Source organism: Myiozetetes cayanensis, unplaced genomic scaffold (genome assembly GCF_022539395.1).
Source record: "Myiozetetes cayanensis isolate MyiCay16 unplaced genomic scaffold, myiCay2020 scf31, whole genome shotgun sequence".
NCBI classification, from domain to species: domain Eukaryota; kingdom Metazoa; phylum Chordata; class Aves; order Passeriformes; family Tyrannidae; genus Myiozetetes; species Myiozetetes cayanensis.
In genome coordinates, this window is record NW_026087533.1 from 3267697 (window position 1) to 3291143 (window position 23447).

At 54.8% G+C, this 23447-nt stretch overlaps 1 protein-coding gene across 1 annotated transcript in view; it reads left to right on the forward strand.

Moving 5' to 3' along the window:
- Window positions 1–5047: 5047 nt before the first annotated feature.
- The window catches only part of SLC9A1 (solute carrier family 9 member A1), a 29400-nt gene continuing 11000 nt past the window's right edge, over window positions 5048–23447 (forward strand). The window contains exon 1 of the mRNA XM_050326518.1: window positions 5048–5413. Within this exon, the coding sequence (XP_050182475.1) occupies window positions 5077–5413 (337 nt within the window). The 5' untranslated portion in view covers window positions 5048–5076. The remainder of the gene's footprint in view (window positions 5414–23447) is intronic.

Consider the following 23447-nt stretch of genomic DNA (forward strand, 5'->3'; position numbering starts at 1 on the left):
TCTGGAGGGGAAGCCATAGGCTGAGATCACTCCGTTTGTTCAGGAGGCTGAAGGGAAATCTCCTTGGGGTCTGCAGCTTTCCCATCCCTGGAAGTGTCCAAGGACAGGCTGGACGGGGCTTGGAGCAACCTGGGCTAGTGGAAGGTGTCCCTAACCATGGCAGAGGGTGGAATGAGATGAGCTTTAAGGGCACTTCCAGCCCAACTCATTCCATGGTTCTGTTCCTCCCGAGGGGCAGCTCCGATCTCTGCTCTGGGGGAGCAGGGACAGCCCCCAGGGAATGGCTGGAGCTGTGTCAGGGCAGGCTCAGGTTGGATCTCAGGGAAAGGTTCTTCCCCCACAGGCTGGTTGGGCACTGAACAGGCTCCCCAGGGCAGTGGGCACAGCCCCAAGGCTGCCAGAGCTCCAGGAGGGTTTGGGCAGTGCTGTCAGGGACAGGGTGGGATTGTTGGGGTGTCTGTGCAGGGCCTGGAGTTGGACTGAATGATCCTTGTGAGTCCCTTCCAGCTCAGGAAAATCATACAATCCCAAAGTAGTTTGGGTTGGAAGGCACTTTAAAGATAATCCAGTTCCAACCCTGCCATGGGCAGGGACACCTTCCACTAGCCCAGGTTGCTCCAACCTCGCCTTGGACACTTCCAGGGATGGGGCAGCCACAGCTTCTCTGGGAAACCTGTGCCAGGGCCTCACCACCCTCACAGGGAAGAAGTTTCTCCTAAAATCTAATCAAAACCCACTCTCTTTAGTTTGAAGCCATTCCCCCTTGTTCTGTCACTCCACTCCCTTGTCAATAGTCTCTCTCCATCTCTCCTGTCAGCTCCCTTCAGGTACTAAAAGGCCACAATTAGGTCACCCTGTAGCCTTCTCCAGGCTGAACAATCCCAATTCTCTCATCCTTTCCTCACAGCAGAGCTGCTCCAGCCCTCTGATCATCTCGGTGGCCTCCTCAGGACATTCTGTGATTCCCTGACCTCTCCACGAGCAGTGAGTTGTGACCGAGTCCCTGTGGAAAATCCCAGCCCAGCGCTTGCTCCTTCCAGCACAACTCGCCAAAGGGAAGTGTGTGAGAAGCAGCTCGCCCAGGCAGCACAAAGCTCGGGGTTTTTTGGAAATTAAAACTCCTGTGGGAAGAGCCAGGGGGTGGCAGTGTTTGCAAAACCCTTCCCTTTGCCTTATCCTTTGCAGACTGTGGGGACGGGCCTGGGCTGAAGGCAAAGCTGGCGTCCCCTCCAGTCCCAATTATCCCAAAAAGGAGGGGTGTGTGTGTAAAACAAATCAAAACTTACCAATTCATCCCTCTGTAATTTATTTCCACAATTAAACATCCCTGAAGCCTATTAATAAAGTGTAATGAATAGTATAAATTTTCATTTAGATCTTAATTCCCTGGCTCCCAGATAACCCCAGCTGCACGGCAGAAGAAAATTGCTACTTGCTTATTTCAACAGAAGGAGGAAAAGCCCCTTAAATCAGACATTATGTGGAAGCCTGAGGACTCTCCCCTACACCTCCAGCCTCATAAAATGACAGAGCTGCAATGATTTGTCTCCATCTCATAACCCATTTACTTATGCAGCTGTTGTCAAAGTTCTTCACAGAAGGTAATTGTTAATTGTTGCCTCTGCATCGGTCCAGAGTCTTTTAATTAAACAAATAATAATCGGGATCCATCACCACCATCCTTACAAAAGGGTTTTATCTTCTTTTCTCAGATACCATCCCCATGGGCATCTACAGCTCCACAGAGGAAATCGGGCAGCCTTTGGATGCCCTTGACATGGAATTTTTCCTTGCTGATGGAGAGAAAATTGGGGCGCAGGAGCCTGATTTTTTTCAAGCTGGTGACAGACAGGAATAACAGGGCTGGAGGCAAGGAGGGCTTGCTGGTTCTGGATGTCAGAGCTGAAGTTTCCTGCTGCAGTTTCCAAGTTGGGAAATGGAAACAAGGTGTTCTCCCAGCACCTCAGCTCCTGCAGGATAACCTGGGAAAGTATCCTCATGGAACAGGGCGTGGGTTCTCAGTACAAGGAAAATTACAGGGAGCAAGGAATAAAACTGCCTGAGCGCTGGCCTTGCCCTTTTTACAGTATTTGAGTGGAAAACAATTTAATTCAGAAGGCATTTTTAACACTTGCAATAAATGTCTCATTTCCTATCCTCAATCTATGCTACACACAGGGGAAAAAAAAGAAAAAATAAAATTCAGTGTAAAAAACCCCATAACATGCACATAAAGTTCAATTTTACACCCTCTGCCCTTCCCAGGCTAAGGAGCATAAATCTAATTACATTCCTTCCCTGTGCAAGGATGGTGTTTCAGGAGTCACTCTGAGCACCTTGGCTGGGCCAGGACAAGCTGGAGGTAACTGGAGTGCTCTCCTAACACAGGAGACACAAAGAATTGATGAAGCCCCAAGGCAGGTCCAGGCCCAAGGCCCTGATGGGGGTATTTGCCACTGTCAGAGCGCTGCAGTGCTGACGGATTAACTTGGCAAAACAGGTATCTACATTTATTTAACTGGGTATCTACAGGTTTTCATCTCCTGATCCAAAGGAAACAGGAACATAGAATCAGAATCACAGAATGGTTTGGGCTGGATGGTCTTTAAAGAGCATACAGGGACACCTTCCACTAGACCAGCTTGTTCCAAGCCCCGTCCAACCTGGCCTTGGGCACCTCCAGGGATGGAAATTCTTCCTCCTTGTCAAGAACCTGCAGCTAACCAGAATTCTTTGCAGAGTTCAACAGGCTGAAAGGCCCTTTTCCAGCCAGATGGGAACCTGCTCCCAAAGCAGCAAGGACTTCATTTGATGCTTCACCCTCTGGCAAAGGCACAACAGCCACTCACCGAACGATCCAGCCCTACCCACCCTGGCTGCCGACTGATCCAGGCACGAGGAGGTAGAAAAACCTGACCCAGTTATTTCACAGGAACATTGTACCTGTTTTAGCTTCTAGGAACTGCTTCTGAAAGCAAACCAGCCCCCGTGTTTTCGCCTCAGCGAGGCTCTCGCTGCCGGTGCACAGTCCTGCCTCAACCCAAAGTGTACCAACTGCGTCGCCTCGGCTCAGGCTTCTCACCCAGTTATGACTAAGCCTTTTCAGAACGAGAAACGCTTCAGGATTTCTTGCCTAATTGCTAAAACAGATTAATTTGAATATCCAGCACATAACCAAGCGGAAGAGAGGAATTGACACACCTAGCTGGTTCCTGCTGGGGCTGACGATTCGCTTGAATTGATGGGTCACTGTTTGGGGATGGATTTCCACCGAGGAGCTGCAGCAGGGGCTCCTGGGCTCCCCTCCTGCCTGCCGGGAAGGGCTGCATTCCCTGCAGCCTTACAAGCACCAGCGCTCTGGGAGCTGATGCCGTCTTAAATTAAGAATGTAACCGATGCAAACCAGCAGGCGTAACCTTCAAAGCTCGAGGTTTAGCTGCCACATGTCACGGAAAAAGGGCCCGTGCCTTCCCCACACAGTGCCCCCCAAGGACTGGGGGCTGCACCTTTACCAAAAGGCCCCTTGGCTCCTGAAGTTTAGCTAAACCAGGTCGAAACTCCCACTGGTCTGGACTGCTCTGATCACACGCACATATGACACTCAGGATGTCGGGAGCAGAGCCAAGAAATCAGGGCGGCTGAGCCCGGCCACGCAGTGCCAGGCAACCCCCCCTCAACGCTACTCCAGTGGTTTTATTGGAGCCTTATCAGATTTCCTGGTGACTCAGACTCGGCCGGTGACCGGGGAGAAGGGCACGGCCGTACTGGCGAACACAGATGGGGTTACAGCTCCGTGCTGGGCCAGAATAGCATCCAGTGCCCGTCAGAGCCCTCCGTGTCCCACAAACCCCACCGCCCCGCAGCTCTCCTGCTCCCAGTGATATGCAAACCTCAGCTGTGCCTCTTCAAGGAGCAAACACAGAGGTGGCTGCTGGGCTCTTTCTGACAGCCCAGGGTGCTCTGCCACCTCACAAACCCCGTCTGACTCCGCACAGGGTGACTGGGCTGTGCAGCCCTCCATCCTCCTGCCACCCACACACTGCTGGGCACAGTGCAGTGCTGTGTCACCCCTCTGCTCGCAGATCCCGTTTTCCTGCTTTCCTTTGGCACCTCCCCGTCCTTGCATTGGGGTGCCTTTGACTCCTGCACCCCATCGTCTCTCTGCATCCCTTCTTGCCTTTCCCCCCCGGTGCCAGCCTCGCCTTAGCTCCCTCCCATTTCTCTGCTCCCCGCTTTGCGCTGCACCCCCTCACCTCCAGGCACCCACATTCCCCCTCGCCCTCCCCTTTGCACCCCCCTCCGTGCACCCCTTCTCCCTTTCATTCCCTCTCCCCATTCCTGCTCCCTCACACCCCCTTTCCCCTGCGTCCCACTTCCTATCCTCGTGATCCCCACTTTGCACCCCCATCCACGGACCCCTTTTCCTTTCCCTTTTGCTTCCCCTGCCTCTCCCACCGGCACCCCTAAAGCCCCCTCTCCCCATTCCTGCCCCCTCCCGCACCCCCTTTCCCCTGCACCCCATCTTCTGCCCTTTCCTTTTCCCTTTCCCTTTGTCTTTCCCTCCCTCTCCCCCTAACACCCCTAACTCCCCTTCTCCCCATTCCTGCCTCCCTACACCCCCTTTCCCCCACACCCCATCTTCTGCCCTTTCCTTTTCCCTTTGCCTTTCCCTCCCTCTCCCACCCTCAACTCCCCTCTCCCCTAACACCCCTAACTCCCCTCTCCCCATTCCTGTCCCCCTCTGCACCCCACCTCCCACTCCCCCGTGCTCCGCCATTTCCCTTCCCCTCCCTCTCCCCACAACACCCCTCCCTCCCTCCTTTACCCCCCTCACCGCTCTCCCTGTCCCCCTTTTCCTCTCTCCTCCCTCCCTCCTCCCGCCGCCGCCGCCGGCGCCGCCCCCGCCGCCTCCCGCCCGCCCCGCCCGCCCCGCTCGCTGGGCCGAGCCCCGGCGCCGCGGCCGCCCTGAGCTGCGCTCCGGTACCGGCGGGGCGGCCCCAGCCCCGGGCGGCCCCAGCCCCGAGCCGCGGCCGCGGCCGCCCCCAGCGCCCCTCAGAGCCCCTCGAGCCCGCCGCCATGGGCGCCGCGGCCCTGCGCGCCCTGCCCTGGGCGCTGCTGCTGCTGGGGCCGCTGCTGCCCAGGCAGGGCTTGCAGGCCAACCCCATGGTGACCTCCGAGCCCTCGCCGGGCCAGCCCGCCCCGCTGCCCGCCGGAGAGATCGGGGGCTTCACCCCCGCGCCCCCCGCGGCCCCCGAGGTGATCCACCCCCTCAAGGAGCAGCCGGCCAACGGCTCGGGAGAGGGGCACGCCAAGCCCCGCAAACCCTTCCCCGTGCTGGGCATCGACTACACGCACGTCCGCATCCCCTTCGAGATCTCCCTGTGGATCCTCCTGGCCTGCCTCATGAAGCTGGGTAGGTGGGCGGCGGCGTGGGGGGTCATGGGGAAGGCGGCTGGGGAGAGATCCCCGGTGTCATGGAGCAGGGCCTCGAGTGTCTGAAGGAGGGATCCCCTCCCCTGAGCATCACAGAGCGGGACCCCCCAGCCAAATGGAGCTGTCACCCCCAGGTATCCCAAGGAGGGACCCCCTGGGCATCCCAGGGTGGGACCCCCCAGCCAAATGGGACAGACACCCCCAAGCATCCCAAGGAGGGACTCCCTGAGCATCCCAAGGAGAGAGAACCCTTGAGCATCCCAAGGATGGGCCCTCAAGCATTCCAGAGTGGGATGCCCCAGCTGAACAGGACAGACATCCCTGAGCATCCCAAGGAGTGACCCCTGTGAGCATCCCAAGGAGAGACCCTCCTGAACGTCTCAGGGTGTGACTACCCCAAACATCCCAGAATAAATTCTCCTACACATCCTATACACCCCCTCCAGGCCCGCTGGGCTGTGGTGGGTGACCCTCTGCCCACGACCTTGGGTCTCTGCCCTGGGCCTGGCAGGCAGCGGCACCACAGCCCCTCTGCTCCCACAGACTTGCTCATCTCCCTGCCCGGGAGCAGGGCTGAAGATGCTCCCTGACCCCTGACCGTCCCCTGCTTGGACCAGGTTCGCTTTGACACTCAGGGAGGAAGCGTCAGGGTTGTTCTCTTCCTCTCTCAACCACAGACGCCTTTTGTAACCTTGGAGAAGTCACTTAAAAATCTCCGGGTGCTTCAGCCTCCCCTTCCTCCCCCTCCGCAGCGATCCAGGCTGGGCAGCTGCCTCTGCTGCAAAGCGTCCGGAGGATTCCCGCATTAGGGATAACGGGCAGCAGGGCTGGAAAAGTCACCTGCTCTCGGGAAAGCATCAGCCTGCCGGGGCGGGGGTGTTGTTGACAAAGTGTTTTCCAAACTTCTGCAGCTGGATCCGTATCAACGGAATTACCCCAGACCAGCGACGTGATGTAACTGCTCCGCACCCCTGGCAGTGCAGGGGATGAGCTGGCCCCGGTCCTGCCTGTGCTGATAAAGCCAAGAGGGCAGGTGAAATGTTTGCCTGGAGCTGGTGAGGGGGATGATTTGGTTTGGTTTTGATGTTGTTGTTGGTTTGTTTTTTTTTTTTAAAAAATTTTGCTCCTCAATTACCATCGGTGGTTTAAATAACACTCAGGACAGCGCTTGTGCTTACGGAGTAGTCCAGCTTGCCGAGGGAAATCTTGCTTTGGGAGCTTTTTTTTAAGCTGGTGCCTGTTGTAAACTGTGCACTGTCCTGGTCTGGAGGGGTCCAAGAGACCCCCAGGAGCTCAGATCCCTATTCCTAAAAATATCCCATCCCTTTCCCAGCTTGTTGTGAGCGTGAGTAGGCAGGTAAATCCCCATTTTCACAACCCCTCCTGGGTGTTTTATTTACGTTGTGGGCGCAGGAGTGCAAACACTTCAGACCCTGAGGCTTGTCTGAGAGACAGGCAGTCAGGGCAGGGGGTTGGATCCATGGAGGTTTATCCCTTCCTGGCTTTGCCCAGAGTGACTTTCAGGCAGGTTCAGCTGGAAGGGTGCCTCTCCACGGGGGGGATCTCAGCCCTGAAACCTCCTTTCCCAGGGCTCTCCCAGCGCGCGTTGAACGAGCTGCGCGGGGCTGTTGCACTGCGCTTTCAGTGCTCCTGCCTCGGAGAGCAAAGAGTGATGAAATCAGGAGTATCTGTGTGCGGAAGCTGGTGGAGAAAGGAGGGGCTAATGGCCTGCGGCCCTGCCTGCTCGGGGTGTGCGTTGGGAAAACCGCCGCTGGAAAACACCAGAATGGGCATCGGGAAGCAGCTCCCGGGGGTCGTCCAGGGTGGGGGACACGGGGACATCCTCCCACGGGCACCCTCCGTCGTCATCGGCCCCGGGGGAAGCTGTTCCTGCCGTCCTTGCCTGCAGTTGGGGCTGGTTTGTGCTGCAGGAAAAGTTATTTCTGTCGGCGAGTTCTTGGGTGTTACAAATATTATGCAACTGTGCGCGTTTAAGGGGTGTATTTTAGGAGAGGCTGCAGGTTTGGCAGGGGTCCTTGGGGATGGCAGGTGCTCTGCAGAGCTCCAGGGATGCTGATTATGCCAAAATCCGCACCTTAGCTTACCTGCACCTCTGACAGGGGCTGTGGCAGCAGGGCAGTCCTGGGACATCCTTTTCCTTGGCCTCCTCTCTGTGGTTTGGATGGGGATAGCGTGGCTTGTTCATGTTGTCTTGGCGTGTAGTTCCCAAGTTGCTGCTACAGCTCCCTCCGCTCGTGAGCTGCTGCTCTGTGTCCAAATCCTGTCCTTGTCTGTCCCGCCCCGGATCACAGGATGTTGTTCAGGAGCAGCAAAAGAGGCTTTTTTCCGCACAGGAATAGCTCTTACACAACCTGCACTGCTGTGCAGCACGAACTGGGATGGCAGGATGAGCCTCACGCATCTCCAGGCTCCCCTAAACACGACAGGGTTTGGAGCATCCAGGTTCTGTGTAGAGGGGAAGGGGAGTGATAAGCAGAACAGGAACTTGCAGTGCTTCCTCCTTCCCCCCATCCTGCCAGCGTGAGTTTGTTGGTGCATCAGGGTGACCCTGCAAAATTCTGAGGTGCCAGGGACAAACATCTTTGCTCTAAGAAGGGGAATTCCTGCAGCGTGGGCCGTGTGTGACAGCTAGGCACCTCCTGACTTCCCTTCCCCAGCTCTGGGGGCCTCTTTGCTGGGTTGGAACTGATGATTGGAGCCATGTTGATCATTGCTACAAAATTGAGAGCCTTCAATCCTCTGAATGGCTTTGGGGTGTTATCCCCTGGCACAGTGCAGGGTGACCATGTAAGCTCAGAAGAGTTTACAGGGCTCTTCCCTGGGCCAGGAGATGCAACCTGACTTCTGTCCTGTTGCTCAGTTCCCCCCTCGCTCCTCTTGACACTTTAGACACATATTAAGGCCTAAGTACATCCAGGTATTGTCCGTTCCAGGTGATTTATCCTCTCTCCAGGAGCCCAAACTTTAGGTTTGTTTGGGGAATCCAGGGTGTGAGTTGAACCCTTCTTCATGTAATTTTTGTAAAGTGCCTCAGAGGATGTTGGTTCCTGGAGGGTTCCCCACCTGACAGGGGTCAGAGGGACTTGTCACCCCAGCGTGTCCTGCAGGCGTGGGCTGGTCCTGCTTTGTTAATCCCAGTAGAGAAGGGGAAGGCTGGTGCTGGCTGCTTTACTTAACAATCACGTGATATTTTAAGACTGTGTAGGAGAAGAGGGGGTGAGGGGCAGCCACAACCCTGTACAGACCACATCTGGTGGTGACTTGACTTTGCCAGGAGAAACCTTTGTGTCTGAGGCTTGTTGTCTCAACCTGTTGCATTGCTGCAGGCCAGACCTTCATAAACATACCAAGCAGAGGCCCTCTGTGCCCTGTATCCAAGGTTTTGTAGGGATATTGTATGGGTTCCTTCCCACCATGCCCAAGGAGTGGTTGGGCAGGGCTGGTGGGGGTTCTTAGCACGAGGACCTGGTTTCCTGACTGAGGATTGACCTTTCGGCTCACGTGGCTCCTGGAGACATTCAGGGGAATTCAAGTTTGACTGTAAATACTTTTCTGTTTCAGGGGAAAGGGAAGAAGTGAGTCAGGAGTGTAAATAATAGCGTGGGCAGCAGTCCCTTTGCTGGCTGTGCTGGGGGCCAATGGGCAGAGCTTTATAGTGGGCCACCAGCTCTTACCCACCTTGGAGAAGAGCTGGGGCTACTGTGTCTCCAAAGCACATCCCAGGCCCTTCCTTCTAAAGCCAGAAAGCACAGCAGTCATATTCCATTAGGAGCTGCCTTCCATCGAGCCCTCTGTCTGTCTGCACCAAGTGGCTTCCCAGCCTCCTTGGAGCGTCAAGGGGTGTGATGGGCTGAGCTTGTCTGGAAAGTAACCTAAAATTTACATCTTGAGACCAAAGTTTGAAAGTTGGGTGGTGCCTCTACTTCTTTTCTCTGGGAGTCCATCTTCCTGACTGCAGTACAGAGAGAGACCTCAGTCCAGGGCCTTTAGTGACAGGATGAGGGGCAGTGGTTTTAAAGTAGAAAAGGGAAGGTTGAGATTAGATATAAGAAATAAATAATTTACTGTGATGGTGGTGAGGCCCTGGTACAGGTTGCCCAGAGAAGCTGTGGCTGCCCCATCCCTGGAGGTCTTCAAGGCCAGGTTGGATGGGGTTTGGAGCAACCTGGGCTAGTGGAAGGTGTCCCTGCCCATGGCAGGGGGTGGGGCTAGATGGTCTTTGAAGGTCCCTTCCAACCCAAACCATTCTGGGATTCTGTGACCACAGGTGCCCACCAAGCCATTCTATCACTCCCCTCCTCAGCAGGATGGGACAGGAGAACCTAGGATGGAAAAAAACCTCATGGGTCAAGATATAGGCAGTTTGCAAGAGCAAATGTCGTGTGCAGAAACAAAGGGAAACAAAAGATTTATTCTCTACTTCCCATCAGCAGGCGATGTCCAGCCCCTTCCCAGGAAGTAGGGCTTCAGTACACGCATAGTGGCTGCTCCGGAAGGCAAATGTCATAATAACAAATATCCACCCCACTTCCTCCTTTCTCTGGGCTTTTATGTGGTATGGAGTGTCCCTTTGGTCAGTTTGGGGCAGCTGTCCTGGCAGTCCCTCCCAGGATCATGCCCACCCCCAGCCTGCTGGTGAGGGGGGAGTGTTGGAGGCCCAAAACACCGAGGTGTTATCAACCCACTTCCAGCCACTGCTACACAGCCCTGTGAGGGTGAGATGAACTCCAGCTCAGCCAGAGCCAGAGCCAGCACACAGGGACTGGATTCCCTGCGTGTCCACGCCGGTGACTGCAGCGGAGGGTCCCTGCAGGGCACGACTTCACAGCTGAGCTCCTCGGCTCGCTGATGCGCCAGACGTGCGCACTGCCGCTCGGGTTTGGAGCCTGTAGCAATCACTGAGTCATTGCTCTCTCTCTCTCTCTCTTCTTCCCCCTTCGCAGCACTCGGCTCTGCCGTGTGTCTGGGGTGTTCCCTCTCCCCTCCAGATCGTCTGGCAGCCGCCAGCACCAACCAGAGACGTCCCCAGTGTGTGATTGTAGGGCTGGTGTAAAGCGAGCTGGGGATGGAGTCGGTGCTCAGCCCGGAGCCGTGGGCACATGGGGACACACTGCTGCTCTGGGGGTGACTTGGTGTCACCTCTCAGCCCCCTGTGCCAGCACAGCTCTGGTGCTCAGTGCAGTGGCACCAGTCGCCTTTGGCCGGTCCCAGCTGCCCCCCATCGCTGCTGGTGTCTGGGGAGGAACAAGATTAAGGAAGTTCCCGGTGCCTGCAGGCGGGTGATAGGAGCTGGGAAAAGAAGAGAGCAGAGCACGATGGGTGCACATGGGGTGGTGGAGCCTCACAGAAGCTCAAACCGTGGTAGGGTGGCTCCTGTGCACGGAGGAGAAGGGGCAGTTTCAAAATTACCAGAGGAATGTTTTTGGAAACTGGCAGCTGCTGGCTGGCAGCGGCATCTGGGTGCTAAAACACTTGGGTGCTAAAGCACTTGGGTGCTTTTCAAAATGTTTTTAGCAGCCCACAGTCATCCTCCTCTGAAACCAGGGCTTTCTGAGGGGCCACCCTGAGGTCTCACAGTTGAGGAACTTGAGGAGTTTTTTTGGGGTCAGGGATGATAAGCAGGGTAGGAAACCTGTTGTGGTGGTGACACAGGGTGTAGGAACCGGATCTTGTACCAGACACAGCAAAAACACCCCGGAGCAAAACCACCAGCATGGGAACATCGCTGTTGGTGCCACCTGCAAGGCTGGGAAAGGGGACAGCAAAGGAACATTCCAAGAAGTGCTTTGACCCGTGACGGAAATACATGTGTGTGTGTGACGTGGGATGAGCACGACGGGGGTTATCTGTGTCACCCTTCTGCCACCCCAGGGTTGGCTTCTCCTGGGAGCCAGGCAGGGCTGTGCCGGGCTGGCTTCTCTGGGATGGCCACTGGCAAAGCAAGGCTGGTGGGAAGGGCTGTTCCCCTGAATCCTGGGACTGGTTGATGCGGATTCCCTCGCTGAGCTGGAGGGAAATGTTTGTCTTAAAACCTGTCTTATCACGTGTTGTCTGCAGATACCGTGGTAGTGTGTGGGCTGGGATCACCTCAGACATCACCACTTCCCTGCTTGTACTGGGGAGCTGGTGGCTGTTCCAGGAGAATTGGGGCTTGGTGAATAACTGTTCGGAAAGGATTTTGGAATACTGATGCAGCTGGTACCACAGAAGTGTAAATTGTCATGATAATGAATCTAAACAGCCTCTTCCAATGCAGACTTGTTGCATTCCCACTTCCTTATTGGGGAATGATCCAAACACATGCTCTGGCTCCCTTTCTCCCTGCTTTACCATCTCAGAAAGAACAGCCATGGCGTTTATTTTTTCCTCCCTGCTCTGCCCATTGCTGGTGTTTGAGCTCAAAACCATCCAAACCGTTCCTTTCATGGATCTGAGAAAACCATTAGTTTAATTAGGGCTGGAAGACTGAAAGGTTCCTGCTGTGAAAGACGGGGATGGTGATGGAGTGGGAAAAGCAGAACAGGTCTGTAATCACAGCCCATCCCTCCCTGGTGAGCCCTAATGTCCATTAAGGCAGGATTGCACTCTGTTTGCAGCCATGGCTTTGCTCCCTGCAGGGACTCTGTCGCCTGTGGCAGCTTCTGGACCTCGAGGCCCTCGGGAACTGAACCTTTTGTTTCATCCCATTTATCAGGGAAGGCTTGGAGACCTGGTACCAGGGGTCAGGGATGGCCTGGCTTCCTACACAGGGCTGCAGGTGGAATCTGGGATCTGGGTGTCGAATTGAGAGTCCCACAGCAGCCAGAGCCAGGATTGGTGCTGGCCTGGCTTTCAGGGAGATGCCATGAAGTTCTCCCTCCCCTGAGACCTCCAGGAGACCTGGGGGTGGTTTGTGGGGTACGAGCAGAACGTGCCAATATTTGGCCTGTTTGGTTCCTGTCCTCCCTCCCAAATGGTCCAGGCACCCAACCACAATACCCAGAGGTGCTGGAGTTCCCTTGGGAATTAGTCTGGTGGAGAACAAGTCTTTTGTCTGCAATTAATGTAGCTAATTAGAGTCCTCTGAGGTTTGAGAATTACACATGGGAGAAGGGGAAAGCAGGTGGTGGTGGAGGGCAGAGGGTCGTTCTTTGAGTGACAACAGTCCTGTGACACCAAGGAACTGCAGCCCCTCTTCTGCAGAAGAGAGACAGACATCTCTGTAGCACTTGTATAAACCAGACACTCATTAGGCTTGCAAATAAATACTTCATTAACATAATCCTTTCCCTTTTCCCTCCTGCAAGTCTTGGATTTTGACTGTAGACTGCAGAGGTGATGGGGATTGTAGAACCTTGTCCCAGGGTCGTGCAGGAGCTGGTCCTTTGCTGGGCCATCATTGGAGCTGTGGGTACCAACAGAGGAAAAGCAATAATGAGGAATTACTGCAGCTGCCTTGTAAACATTTGATTTCTTTTATTTTTTTTTCCTTCTCTTTTGCATCCCCAAGGCCCAATTTGTTCAAATAAAAACCGAAATCCTCCTGGAATACTCTGTGAAAACACAGCCTTGTGGAGCAGAGCCAGAGCTGGGTAACACCTCATCCCCACTCTGGCTTTGCTGGGCTGCCTGGCTCATCAGCACTTCCTTCTCCCCTGTTTGGGGCTCAGAGCTGCTGGTGTAGGTTTGATAACATCCTCAGTGTTTTGAAATTAGGGCCAGGCGACTTCAAAGAGAACAGCAGAGGAGCAGGGGATGGTTTGAGTCGCACCAAGTATTGATGGTTGATCCTCTCGCTTCACGGTGCTGGCTGATGCACCTCCTTAGGCAAGCTACCATCACCATCTATTCTGCATGGTGCTTGATATCTCACTTATCTCTCTGATCTTCCAACACCTTCCAGCTGTGTGTTAATTGAGGGATGGCTATCTTGTCACGTTTTGTTCTTCTGCTCTTTCCTCGGGCGGAAGAACACGTGTGTTTCTGCTTGGGAAGGAAGAAATGAAATTAAAAGCTCTGCAGATGGGCGTGCACACACTTGTTGCTGTGTGTTTGACAGAAAGTGGCAAGATCAAAGATTGAGCCTTGCTCGGAGCGGGGCAGTGGGAATAAATCTGGTGCTGTGTCACCTTTGGTGGCTATCAAAATTTGGTGGCCCCATCACCCCATGGCTTTGGGTTCCTTCCCGGGAGAGCTGCGTGACAAGGGCAGGACTGACCCGAGGCTCCTTTGAAGTTGGGGTGGTGATGTGAGCAGAAAGTTGGAGAATACAAAGTAGTTTTTGTCATTAGAGGAGAACATGTGTGTTTCCTTGGGTTTCCCAGGAGTGACTCATAAACATCGCACCGTCCATGGGCTTTGTCTCCAGAAAGTCACAATATAATCGACCTCAAGGGACTCCACTTAAATTCCACTTAACAGAGGGTGCTGCTGGGGAAATAATTCCCCTCTCTTCATCAGACACATATTTGCAGAGGCACACACTCTTTGGCAGTGTTTTTTTTTTTCCAGTGCCTGGAATTACTCTGCATTCTGGAGTCACGACATGCTAAATCCTAATGACGGATTTGGAGACAAGGCAGTTTCCCACCCCACTGCTGGAGATTTAAACAGCAGACATGCCAGATTTAAGCACAGATTTAAGCACACAGAGGCATTTAAAGAGAAGAGCTGGTGTATCTAGCCCTGTGAGTGCCTCAGTTTCCCTTGGGAATGCTTTTCCCACAGCAGCCTTGGTCCCTGGGGGTGTGTTTTGCAAGGTACAGCTCCTCTCCTGTCTGAATTGCTATGTGGAGGGAAGAGCATCTGCTCCCAGGAGCTCGGCTGGGTGTGAAATAGCATCCTGGCTGGGAACAGTGCTGGAAGGCTGGAATGGTGTCTGACAGGGAAGGCTCTCCAGCCCCCAGGGTCTCTCACCAGGGTGGGATCTGTGTGTGCTGGCAGCTCCTGACGAAAGCCGGGGAAGAGGTGACGGTGGCCGAGTGCTCAGTTGGCTCTGGACTCACCAGTGGCGTGTGCTGAGAGCGGTGTCACTTTGTCTGGGCTTGCAAAGCCCGGTAGTAATCAGTGCTAATTGCAATTACCTCCTCCCTCCTGTCCGAGTGGAGACCAGCAGGTTGTTTCCTGAAAAGCTTTTGTTTGTCTTTCCTGCCCGTGTTCCCGGTAGGAAATCTGCCCTTCCTGGGAAAGGCTGATTGGCATCGCTCTGCCTGCGGAGTTTGTCCGTGGTCACCTCGTGCTGGCTCAACTTTAACTCTCCCCAGGGCTTCGAGGGCCAGCAGGAACTGGGAATTAAATGTGCTTGAGGGCAAGGAACTGGGAGAGCGACTGGAGCCTTAACTTGGGTGTCCAGATCGGACCCTTATTTTGGGTGACCAGGCGCTGTCTCCTCACATCAGCTTGAGTCCTTTCTGCTCCAAAGCATTCACCACCTGCATCAAACAGCGTGAAGGCTCCCTTTGCACTGTGCAGATGTTAACTGGGAGGATTTTATTCCAGAAATCCCCCGGCGCTGACCCCTCCTAACCCAGCTATTTGCGGCATCCAGCGCCTTGCGGCAGCTGAGGGAGTCTGAGAAGAGCATGCTGCTGAGAGTGAGTTATGTTTAGCTGCTGGGCCCTTTCCCTGGAGCTGGAAAAGTTTTTCTAAACCTTCAACCTCCCCAAAGTGCTCAAATCCAGCTGCTGTCGCTGTTCTGATAGTTTTGAAGGATGTGAACCTGGATGAGCGTGCTGTTGCCCCTAGAGAAGACTCAGTTTTCCAGGGTAAATGAGCTGTGCTGGGAAGATCCCAGCCTTGCAGGCTTGGCTGTGGGATTCACCCATCCAGAGCTGGTGGGAAAAAGTGAAAATGAGTCTCAGAGCAGCAGCAGCAGCAATCTGGGTGGCAGTTTGTCCCCGTGTGCCTCCGTGCCTGCGTGCCTGGCTCCTGCTGGGTGAGTGCCATGTGTTGGTAAAGATTCGTGTGGTTCCACCCTAGAAAAGCTGTGTGTGGAGCTTGCCTGGAGGCTCTGAACAGGTTTGGTAATCTCAGGCTGTGGCTTGGGAGTGGCTCTGCAACGTGCCAGTTAGAGGAATGTAGTCAGGAGGGATCGGGGTTACCGGAGCACCCAGAGTCACTGGAGGTTTGGGCACGTAGTGCCAAACCCTGACTGGTTTCTCAAAGCTCAGAGGAGAACGTTTGACAGCATCTTGTCATGGGCCAGCTCTGGAGCTGCAGAGAGGTGGAGGAGAACTTTGAAGCCTCCCAAGCCATCGCTGCTCCAGCAGCATCTCCAGTTGACTCCGTGTTTCTCTCCCTGCTTGAAGGGCTGTAGCTATGGGGTGACAGTCCAAGGCACCCTGAGCCTCTCGGTCTTTAACAGCAATTAGGTCTTTCTTAAGATCTGCTTTTCTTTCAGAGTGTCCTTGGCTTTCCTTCTGGTGTGAAGGAGAAGCATTATCTAAACATAGGGCTGGAAATTGGGAGCTGCAGGGTTCTCACGCCAGCTCTCACACCATTCACTTGGGCACTTGGGCAAGTCCATTTAATGCCTTTTGTCTCTCATTTCCTTTTTACAGCTCGGAGGAAATTAATACCAGCCCTGTAAAAGACTCCCAATTGATCTGTTAATTTCTTGTGAGTGCTTAGGAGATAAAATGAGGGTGATGTGCTCTTGCTGCCTCGGTTCTCCCTGCTCTCAAAAATAAATATGTTTAAATGTTTCTCCTAAAGGCCTCTGTCCGTGGATTGCTGTCAGGGCAATCCTGTTATGGTTGTGTATGGACACCTTCTCCACCCAGGAGGCTGGTACTGCCTTCCCTGTCCTCCCTGGAATGTTCACCATTCTTATCCCAGCCAAGGTGCCATGGGGCTGTGATCCATCCCAGCCTGGTCAGGGGGGATATTGGTCCCAAAATTTTGTCATTGCGATGATCACCACTGGCACTGTGATCCCTTGGGGACATTGCCCAGCATGGATGCTCCCTGTGAGATTCCAGGGAATGCTGCAGCATGGAGCCACACAAGTGTCCTGGTGGAAAGTAGGTGGTGGGAAAAACGGGGTTTTAGGGCTTACCTGAATCAGGTATGATGAGTCAGGGAAGCAGGATCACTCCTGCCCTGCCCTGCCTGCAAGGGCAGTAACAACCTGGCACTTCTCAGCCTGTTTCAGGCAGGTTTTCTGGACATGGGTCTCCCCCAAGTGTGGCTCTTGCAGTGGATGCCCTCCCCTCTGTGGAGAGGTGCTGGCTGGCCTGGAACTGTTCCTAAACCCAAGCCTAACCTTAACCTAAGCCTAAAGCAAGGGAAAGCCCAAGTTGGAGCAGTGCAGACAAAGCAGGATGAGTCCCTCTCCCACTAATAGACGCCAGCACTGCAATTAGAGTTTGCTGCAAGCTGCTCCACACAGCACAGCGGAGCCAACTGTTTGGTTTGGGTTGATCTTAATTAATTAGTGTATCTTTTAGAGTCAGAAGGGGCAGAATTAGGAGCACTCGAGCTGTCTGTGGCTCGCCTGGCTGACCAGACCTTCTGGGTCAGGGCGATGAGGTTTAATTGGGAGGAATCGCCGCCGGCTCTTTGGCGCTTGTCTGTGAAGCTGCAGGCTCGGCACATGGAGGTTTGCTGTCTGGTTTGCAGGGAAGGCCCAGTCCTTGGATCATGCAAAGGGCTTGTGGGCTTCCCTGAGCTGCCCTAGGATGTTTGGGAAGAGAGGTGGGCATGGCCCCTTTGAATGGGGAGTAGCCAAGTGGGAAAAACAAATGAAGGAGCTTTGTGCCAGAGGGGCGAGTGGGTGCTGAGCCTGGATCGTGCCCAAGAGAGAGATCTCCGTGATATCACCAAATTCTCAGTGTAAACAGCTTATTCCTAAGTGTACACAGCAGGTTCTGGCGGGGGGGCCGCCCATCCTGGCAGGCTGATATCCAGGGTGCCTGCGGATGATTCACAGCTCTCCAGGATCGCTGCATCCCCCTCCTGCTCTGCAGCACTGCAGCGCTGCTGTCGGGGTCCCACCACACCTGTGTCCCACTTGGCTGAGGTGCAGCACCCTCCTTGCTTCCCCAGGGGTACTCTGGGTGGGAAGAATGAGGTTTGCCTTCCCAAGGGTAGCGTGTTGCTCCTGGGAGGGTGTCAGGGCAGGTGGGGAGCCGGGCTCATCTGCATGCGGCTCCTGACTCCGGCTGCTGCAGGATGCAGTGACGCCTTTGGTCGTGTTCCCCAGGCTGCTCATCTTTTTGGGGACCTTTCTGCCTCTCCAGATCAAGCCCTACACAAAACCCACAAGCTTCCTGGTAGTGCCATCACCATCCTTGATGGTGATGCCCTGGTGATGCCCGTGGCTGGGAGGGGGCTGCTTCGCCAGGGTGTGAAGTTTGGCACTCCCTGCATCCCTCTGGAGTCCGGCAGTGCCTGCTGGGGCTGGTATGGGATTAAAGGCACATTCCATGTGGTGTTGCTGCAGGCACTGAGTTACCAGAAGAGGCTTTGCCCTTGCCCTGCCTGGCAGTTGCTGCCTGTGCCGGGGCTCAGCTCCTCACCCTCTGTGTGCCCAGCTGTGCTGTGCCACTGGCTGGTGCAGGAGAGAGGGATCAGTACCCCCTGCCCACCCTTCCCTCCATGCCCTGCCATAATGGCTGTTAAACCAGCACACCAGACCCATTCCTGTGATCACCATTCCCCGCAGCCTCACAGCTCAAATGCATGAAATGGCTCTAAAAAGCTGCTCTCCAAAAGGCTCCAGGCAGTGAGACAGCCCATCCTTGTCCCCTGGACCAGCTCTGAACTGTCCTTGGCACCTTGACCTTGCAGGGAGCCACACCAGCATCGCTCCTGCTGGTGCCCTGGCATCCATCCCGTGTGTGCAGGGAGCATGAGAAGCTCTCAGCATCCAGGAGGAAGGCTCTGGCTGCAGCTTTTTCTTTGTTTATCCTGTTCAGGAGTGTGGGCTTTGCTTCCCAAAGGTCCCCAGGGGACAGTGAGGTTTGGGAAAGGCACAGCTTCTCCCTGCAGCTGCCTTGGAGTGCAGTGTGGCTACACTTGTCTCCCCTTCCACTGGAGGACTTATTTGGGGCCTGCCAGTGGGAACTGCCTGTGAACTGCTGCTGCAGGAGGATGGTGCCACTGGGAAACCGTCAGACATCAGAGCCCTGCTGCATCCCCCTGCCAGCCCCTCCTGACAAGAGAGTCACGGAATCATGGAATATGCTGAGCTGGAAGGGACCCACAGGGATCATGGAGTCCAGCTCTTAGCCCTGCACAGACCATCCCCAAGAGTCACACCATGTCCCTGAGGCTGTTGCCAGGATTGGTGTCGTGGGGACCCTGTTCCAGTGCCCAACCACCCTCTGGGGGAAGAACCTTTTCCTAATATCCAGCCTAAACCCTTTGTCACGAGTCCTCACGAGGTGTGCGAGGGCCGGGCTGGTGCAGGTTCTGGGTTGTGGCTGCCTGGCTGGGCTGCAGCAAGGCTGGTACCTGTCAGTGTCTGCTTTTTGTTCTGTGGCTTTTGAGTCACTCCAGGACTGGCCCGATGCTATCAACGGTGTTCTTATCTTGTGCAAAGCAGGCAGGGTGCAGCCAGGTCACCTTCTCCCACACGTAGGCGTTGGGGCTGGATAAGCGGGATCCAGGGAGCTGCAGGCTCTACCAGGCGGCTCTTGGGCTCCTATCACAGGAAACTCTTTCCATTTGCCCCCGGGGTGTTTGCATTATGGGGAAAGAGAGGGAAAACAAGGGGCAGTTCAGTGGCTTGGAGGTGGGGCTCAGCTGTTTGAGCAAGGCTTGTGGGTAAGGGGGTGGTAATGTCACACCAAGAGAAAATAAAGCAGTCCCTTCGTCACTAGGAATGGGTCTTAATGGATATTGACTGTGACAACACGACTTCTGGGGGTGTTGTGTGTGATCCAGCTCTGGTGGCTGGTTGGGATCACAGCCAGGCTGTGCTGGGCACCTTGGGTGGGCAAACCGTGCAGGGACCCAGCCCAGGCGCAACCCAGGACTTCATCCCCCTCCCCACCCACATCCCATGTGGATGTAGTCCATCCTCACATCTGAAAACGTCTGGAGGCTGCAGGGCAGTGCTGGATGCTCGTGGATTTTAACCCCAATTCTGGTTACAGCCCCTGCCCACCCATGGCTGGGGTGCAGGAGTGATCCCCGAAATTAGGGCTGAATGTTTTGCTTTTCCCTTCTCTCCCTGTGCTTTGCTTTGCATGCTGAGACCACAGAGAGGTTTTGGGGGGGTTGGGTAGCTCTGTGGCCCCTGTGTGGTATCTGCATTAACTCAGTGAGTCACAAAAAGCAGCATAAATTAATTACCTTCCTGGTTCTTGGCTTTTCTTCTTAATTAGCGACAAGAAAATAATGAGGCTTGAATGAAACATTTGGTTTGTTCTGGAGGAAATTGTTTTGCTTAGAAGCACTTTCTGTACCTGTATCTTGAAACAAAAGACAAGAAGTCAACTTCTCACCAGGAAATGTCATTTTGGGGTGGAAAATCAACGCTTTTCCGTTCTGAACGTTGAAGCCACTGGGTGCTTCTCTTACAGATTGCCCAAACCAACCCAAATTGCTGAAACCAGCCCAAAAAGAGCTGCAGGAGAGCACTTGGGGGGGATGTGGACCTGCATCAAACCCCTGCCTGCTCCCTGGTGAGGCAGAAGAGGGTTTGGCAAAGCCGAAGCTGCGTCAGGGCCCTGCACGTGCCGTCCCAGTGGGACAGCTCCTGGAGTGATCCACACTGGGGATCCGTGGGGCTTGGAAGTTCAGGGCGTGTGGTGACGTTGGGAGACGCAGTGGGTGTAATTTAAGTACCGTGGTTTCCCCCCCTCCCCTTGCAGGGTGACACGAGCCGCGGCCTCGCTCTATTTATAGGTGTAAATCAGCAGCTCTTTAATTCCTTTCGAGCAAGTTCAATTTTCATCCCCTTCCCTCGAGGCTCCCCTGCTGCATCTGCTGCTGATGCTGGGAGCACGCAGCTCTCTCCCTGCCCTTCCCAGGCTCCTCACTCCCTGTCTTTCCAGGGAGCCGCTGGATCCAGCTCCATTTTTTCCGAGGGGTGAAACACTCCCAGGGAGACATCCCACGAGGGCTGTGCTGGAGGCCACCAGCCATCAGCAAAACCTGGCTGATCTTTGGGCAACTGATGGTCAGGCAAGGGAAGAGAGAAATCCAGCGTGTTTTTTTCGTGAGAGGGATAAATGGGAAGAAGCTGCAGCCAAACTCTGGGAGCCTGAGACGGGTTTTCTCCCAGGAGCCGGTTGCAAAATGCTCTGTTCCTTCATCACTATCCTCCCCGAGCTTTAGCCCTGCTGGGGGCTTATTCCCATATCCTTGACCCTCCACCACCCCAAAACAGCCTTCTCTCCTTCCTGCCCTGCTGCTTCTTCTCCCTGGAGAAAGAAGGGGATGGTCCCGAGTAATGGCTTTGTGGATGAAGAGTCCCCGTGGCTGGGGACACATCAGTGATTTTGGGGTTCAACCAGCAAAGTATCCCCATGTGGGAGCTCTCCATGGTCCCCATGTGACACAGGAATATGGGATGGTGTCCATGCTTGCCTGGATCCCTCCCCACGGGGATTGCTGATTGACCCAGGGCTGCTGCCTCTCTGTAGGGCCCACCCAGCCTGGTGTCCTAAAGGGTTAAAGTGGCCTTTGGAGTGGCCCTGGTGCTGCTCAGACACGTGTGTCTCCTCCAACCCTGCTCTCTGCAGTGTCCTTCAGAAGGGCAGCCCTTCTGAGCATGCCTGCTCCCCCTCTCTGCCTCCTTCCCAGACCCTGTGCCTTCTCCCAGGGCTTTTCCAGCTCCTCAGCCACTCACTCCCACCCTGCACCCCAAAAAATCACCCCTGGGTTCCCAGTGAGCATCACCCAGGGGTCTTCACCATCCCCTCACCCAGACTGACCCTTCATCTGCCTCCTTCCAGAGAAAAATCATCCAGGGGGGGTGGGAGAGCTGCCTAACCTTGGTTAATAATTGTGTCATTCCTCCTGCCTGATGGAGCCTGCAGCTGCTCCAGTAAACTTGGGAAGCCTGAGAGGATGGGGTGTTTTTGTAGCCAGTCTCATTTTTGTGCCTCTTCTTAGCTGACAGGCATCATCCTGGAAGCATCCTGGCTTTCCCAAAACAATCTTCCCATGCGTGGGTGCTTGGGAAGCCGGGGTGAAGCCGCAGGAGCATCCGGCTTAACCGTGAGCATGCCGAGCCCTTCCAGCCGCTCCATGTGCTCCCTTCCCTCCTTCCTCCCCCTCCTTACCCAACTCCAGCTTGAAACACCAACCAAGTGGGCTTTCTTCCCTCCTCCTTCGTATTTCTTCTCCTCCTGTGAAAGGAGGGGACGTTAATCCCACCCTAATTCAACCTGCAGGGGGATGTGATGGCTCATGCCAACCCCAGCTGCAGGGACAAACCCTCCTGTCCCCAAGGCTGGCACCAGTGACTCCTGCTGCAGGAAGGCACATATGTTTGGGGTTTTTTTTTAATTTTCTTTTTTTATTGCCTCTGAACACCAGCATTTTTCAGGGCCATGGGAATTGCAGAGCCTCTTACAGCTCCGACTCCAGGAATGTCCCCGTGGCGGGAGCTGGAATGGGAGATGTCAACATCTCCCTGACCTGGCCTGCATCAGGGAAGTGCGTGAAGGCTTTACCTCCTTCCCTCCATGAAAAGTGTTTGATTAAAGTGTTCTTCTAATGTTCTTTCCGCACTGCTTTGAGGGAGGTCTTTAAAATCAGGGGAGGGAGCGCTGCCAGAGCTCTGACTAAGCCTGACCTTGGATCCTGTGCCATATGGATCTGTACTGCAGCGGCCGGGGTGCTGGGAAGCTGCAAATCATTCCCTTCTGGCCTTGGGAGAGGGTTCCCAAATGTCTGTGAGCAGCTCAGGACATGGAGATCACCCCAGCTTCAGCTGCAGGGCGGGGAGCGTGTGGAACCTGGATGATTCTGACATCCCCAGGGTGGGAATGCTGGGTCCAGGATGGGTGCCATCACCCTTCCCTCCCTATCCCTTCCTTCCACATCCCCTGGGCTCTTCCTGCCCGGGCTGAGGATGGAAGCAGATCAGGTCAGGGTGGGTTTGGAGTCGTTAGGCAGCGAGGGAGCAGACACTGCTGGATGGAGCTTATATAACCCCAGGCACAGCATCCGGCCCCTGCCAGGGCTGCAGTAACCCAGATACAGCCCAGGAAGGAAAAAACCACACGTGGGGCAGAGTCTCTCCCTGGCTGGTTGCTCGGGAGTAAATATTTACATGGCCCTGCATCCGCCAGCAGCCGGAGCCTTGGGAAAAGCAGCCCAGCTCCCCCTGGGAGGGATGGGGATGAACCTTTAGGCAGCTGAAATGGGAGCCCTCGTGTTGGAGGGGGAAATTCCTGATGTTGCCATCAATTCCTTGGGCAGGAATGGCACCGTGTGAATCTGCTGATCCCAACAGAAAGACAAGAAACCTTCAGAAGCTGCAGCGCCAGCATTGCCTTGCGACAGCTTCTCTTGCCCCAGAATCTCTTTTCATTTGAAGGATGGGTGTTTCCTCCAGTCCTCCAAGTGTTTAGACTGTGGTTTAAACTGGAATTCCAGTCCCATCTCCTTTCTGCCCCAACCCAAGGAATAGCAATCCCCGTGCTCCCTTGCTGGGCATGTGGAAGCCAGGCTGCGTGGTGTGGGCAAGGAACTTTTTTAATAGGATCTGTTAACTCCTGGATTTCCTTTTCCTTGTTTGCTCAAGCTCTTGGGATGGGTGTTGACTCAACTGGTCTCTCTTTTAATAGTTTCGGTGCTGTTTGATGCTGTTTGATCCACAGGGGAGCTGCTCCCATGGAGTTTGTTTTCCAGAGGAAAGCAGTCGCTTGAGTGACTGCGCGTGCCCCAGGCTGGGGATTTGGGGGTCAGGGGTTGCTCTCAGGGAAATGAGGTCTCAAGGGGAATTCCCTGCTGGTGGGATTCAGGAAAACTACTTGAAATGCAGTGGGTGCTTCTTCATGGGTGAAGCTGCTCCGTGTGCTCGCCTGTGCATCCCTGTTCATCCTCCAAAGATG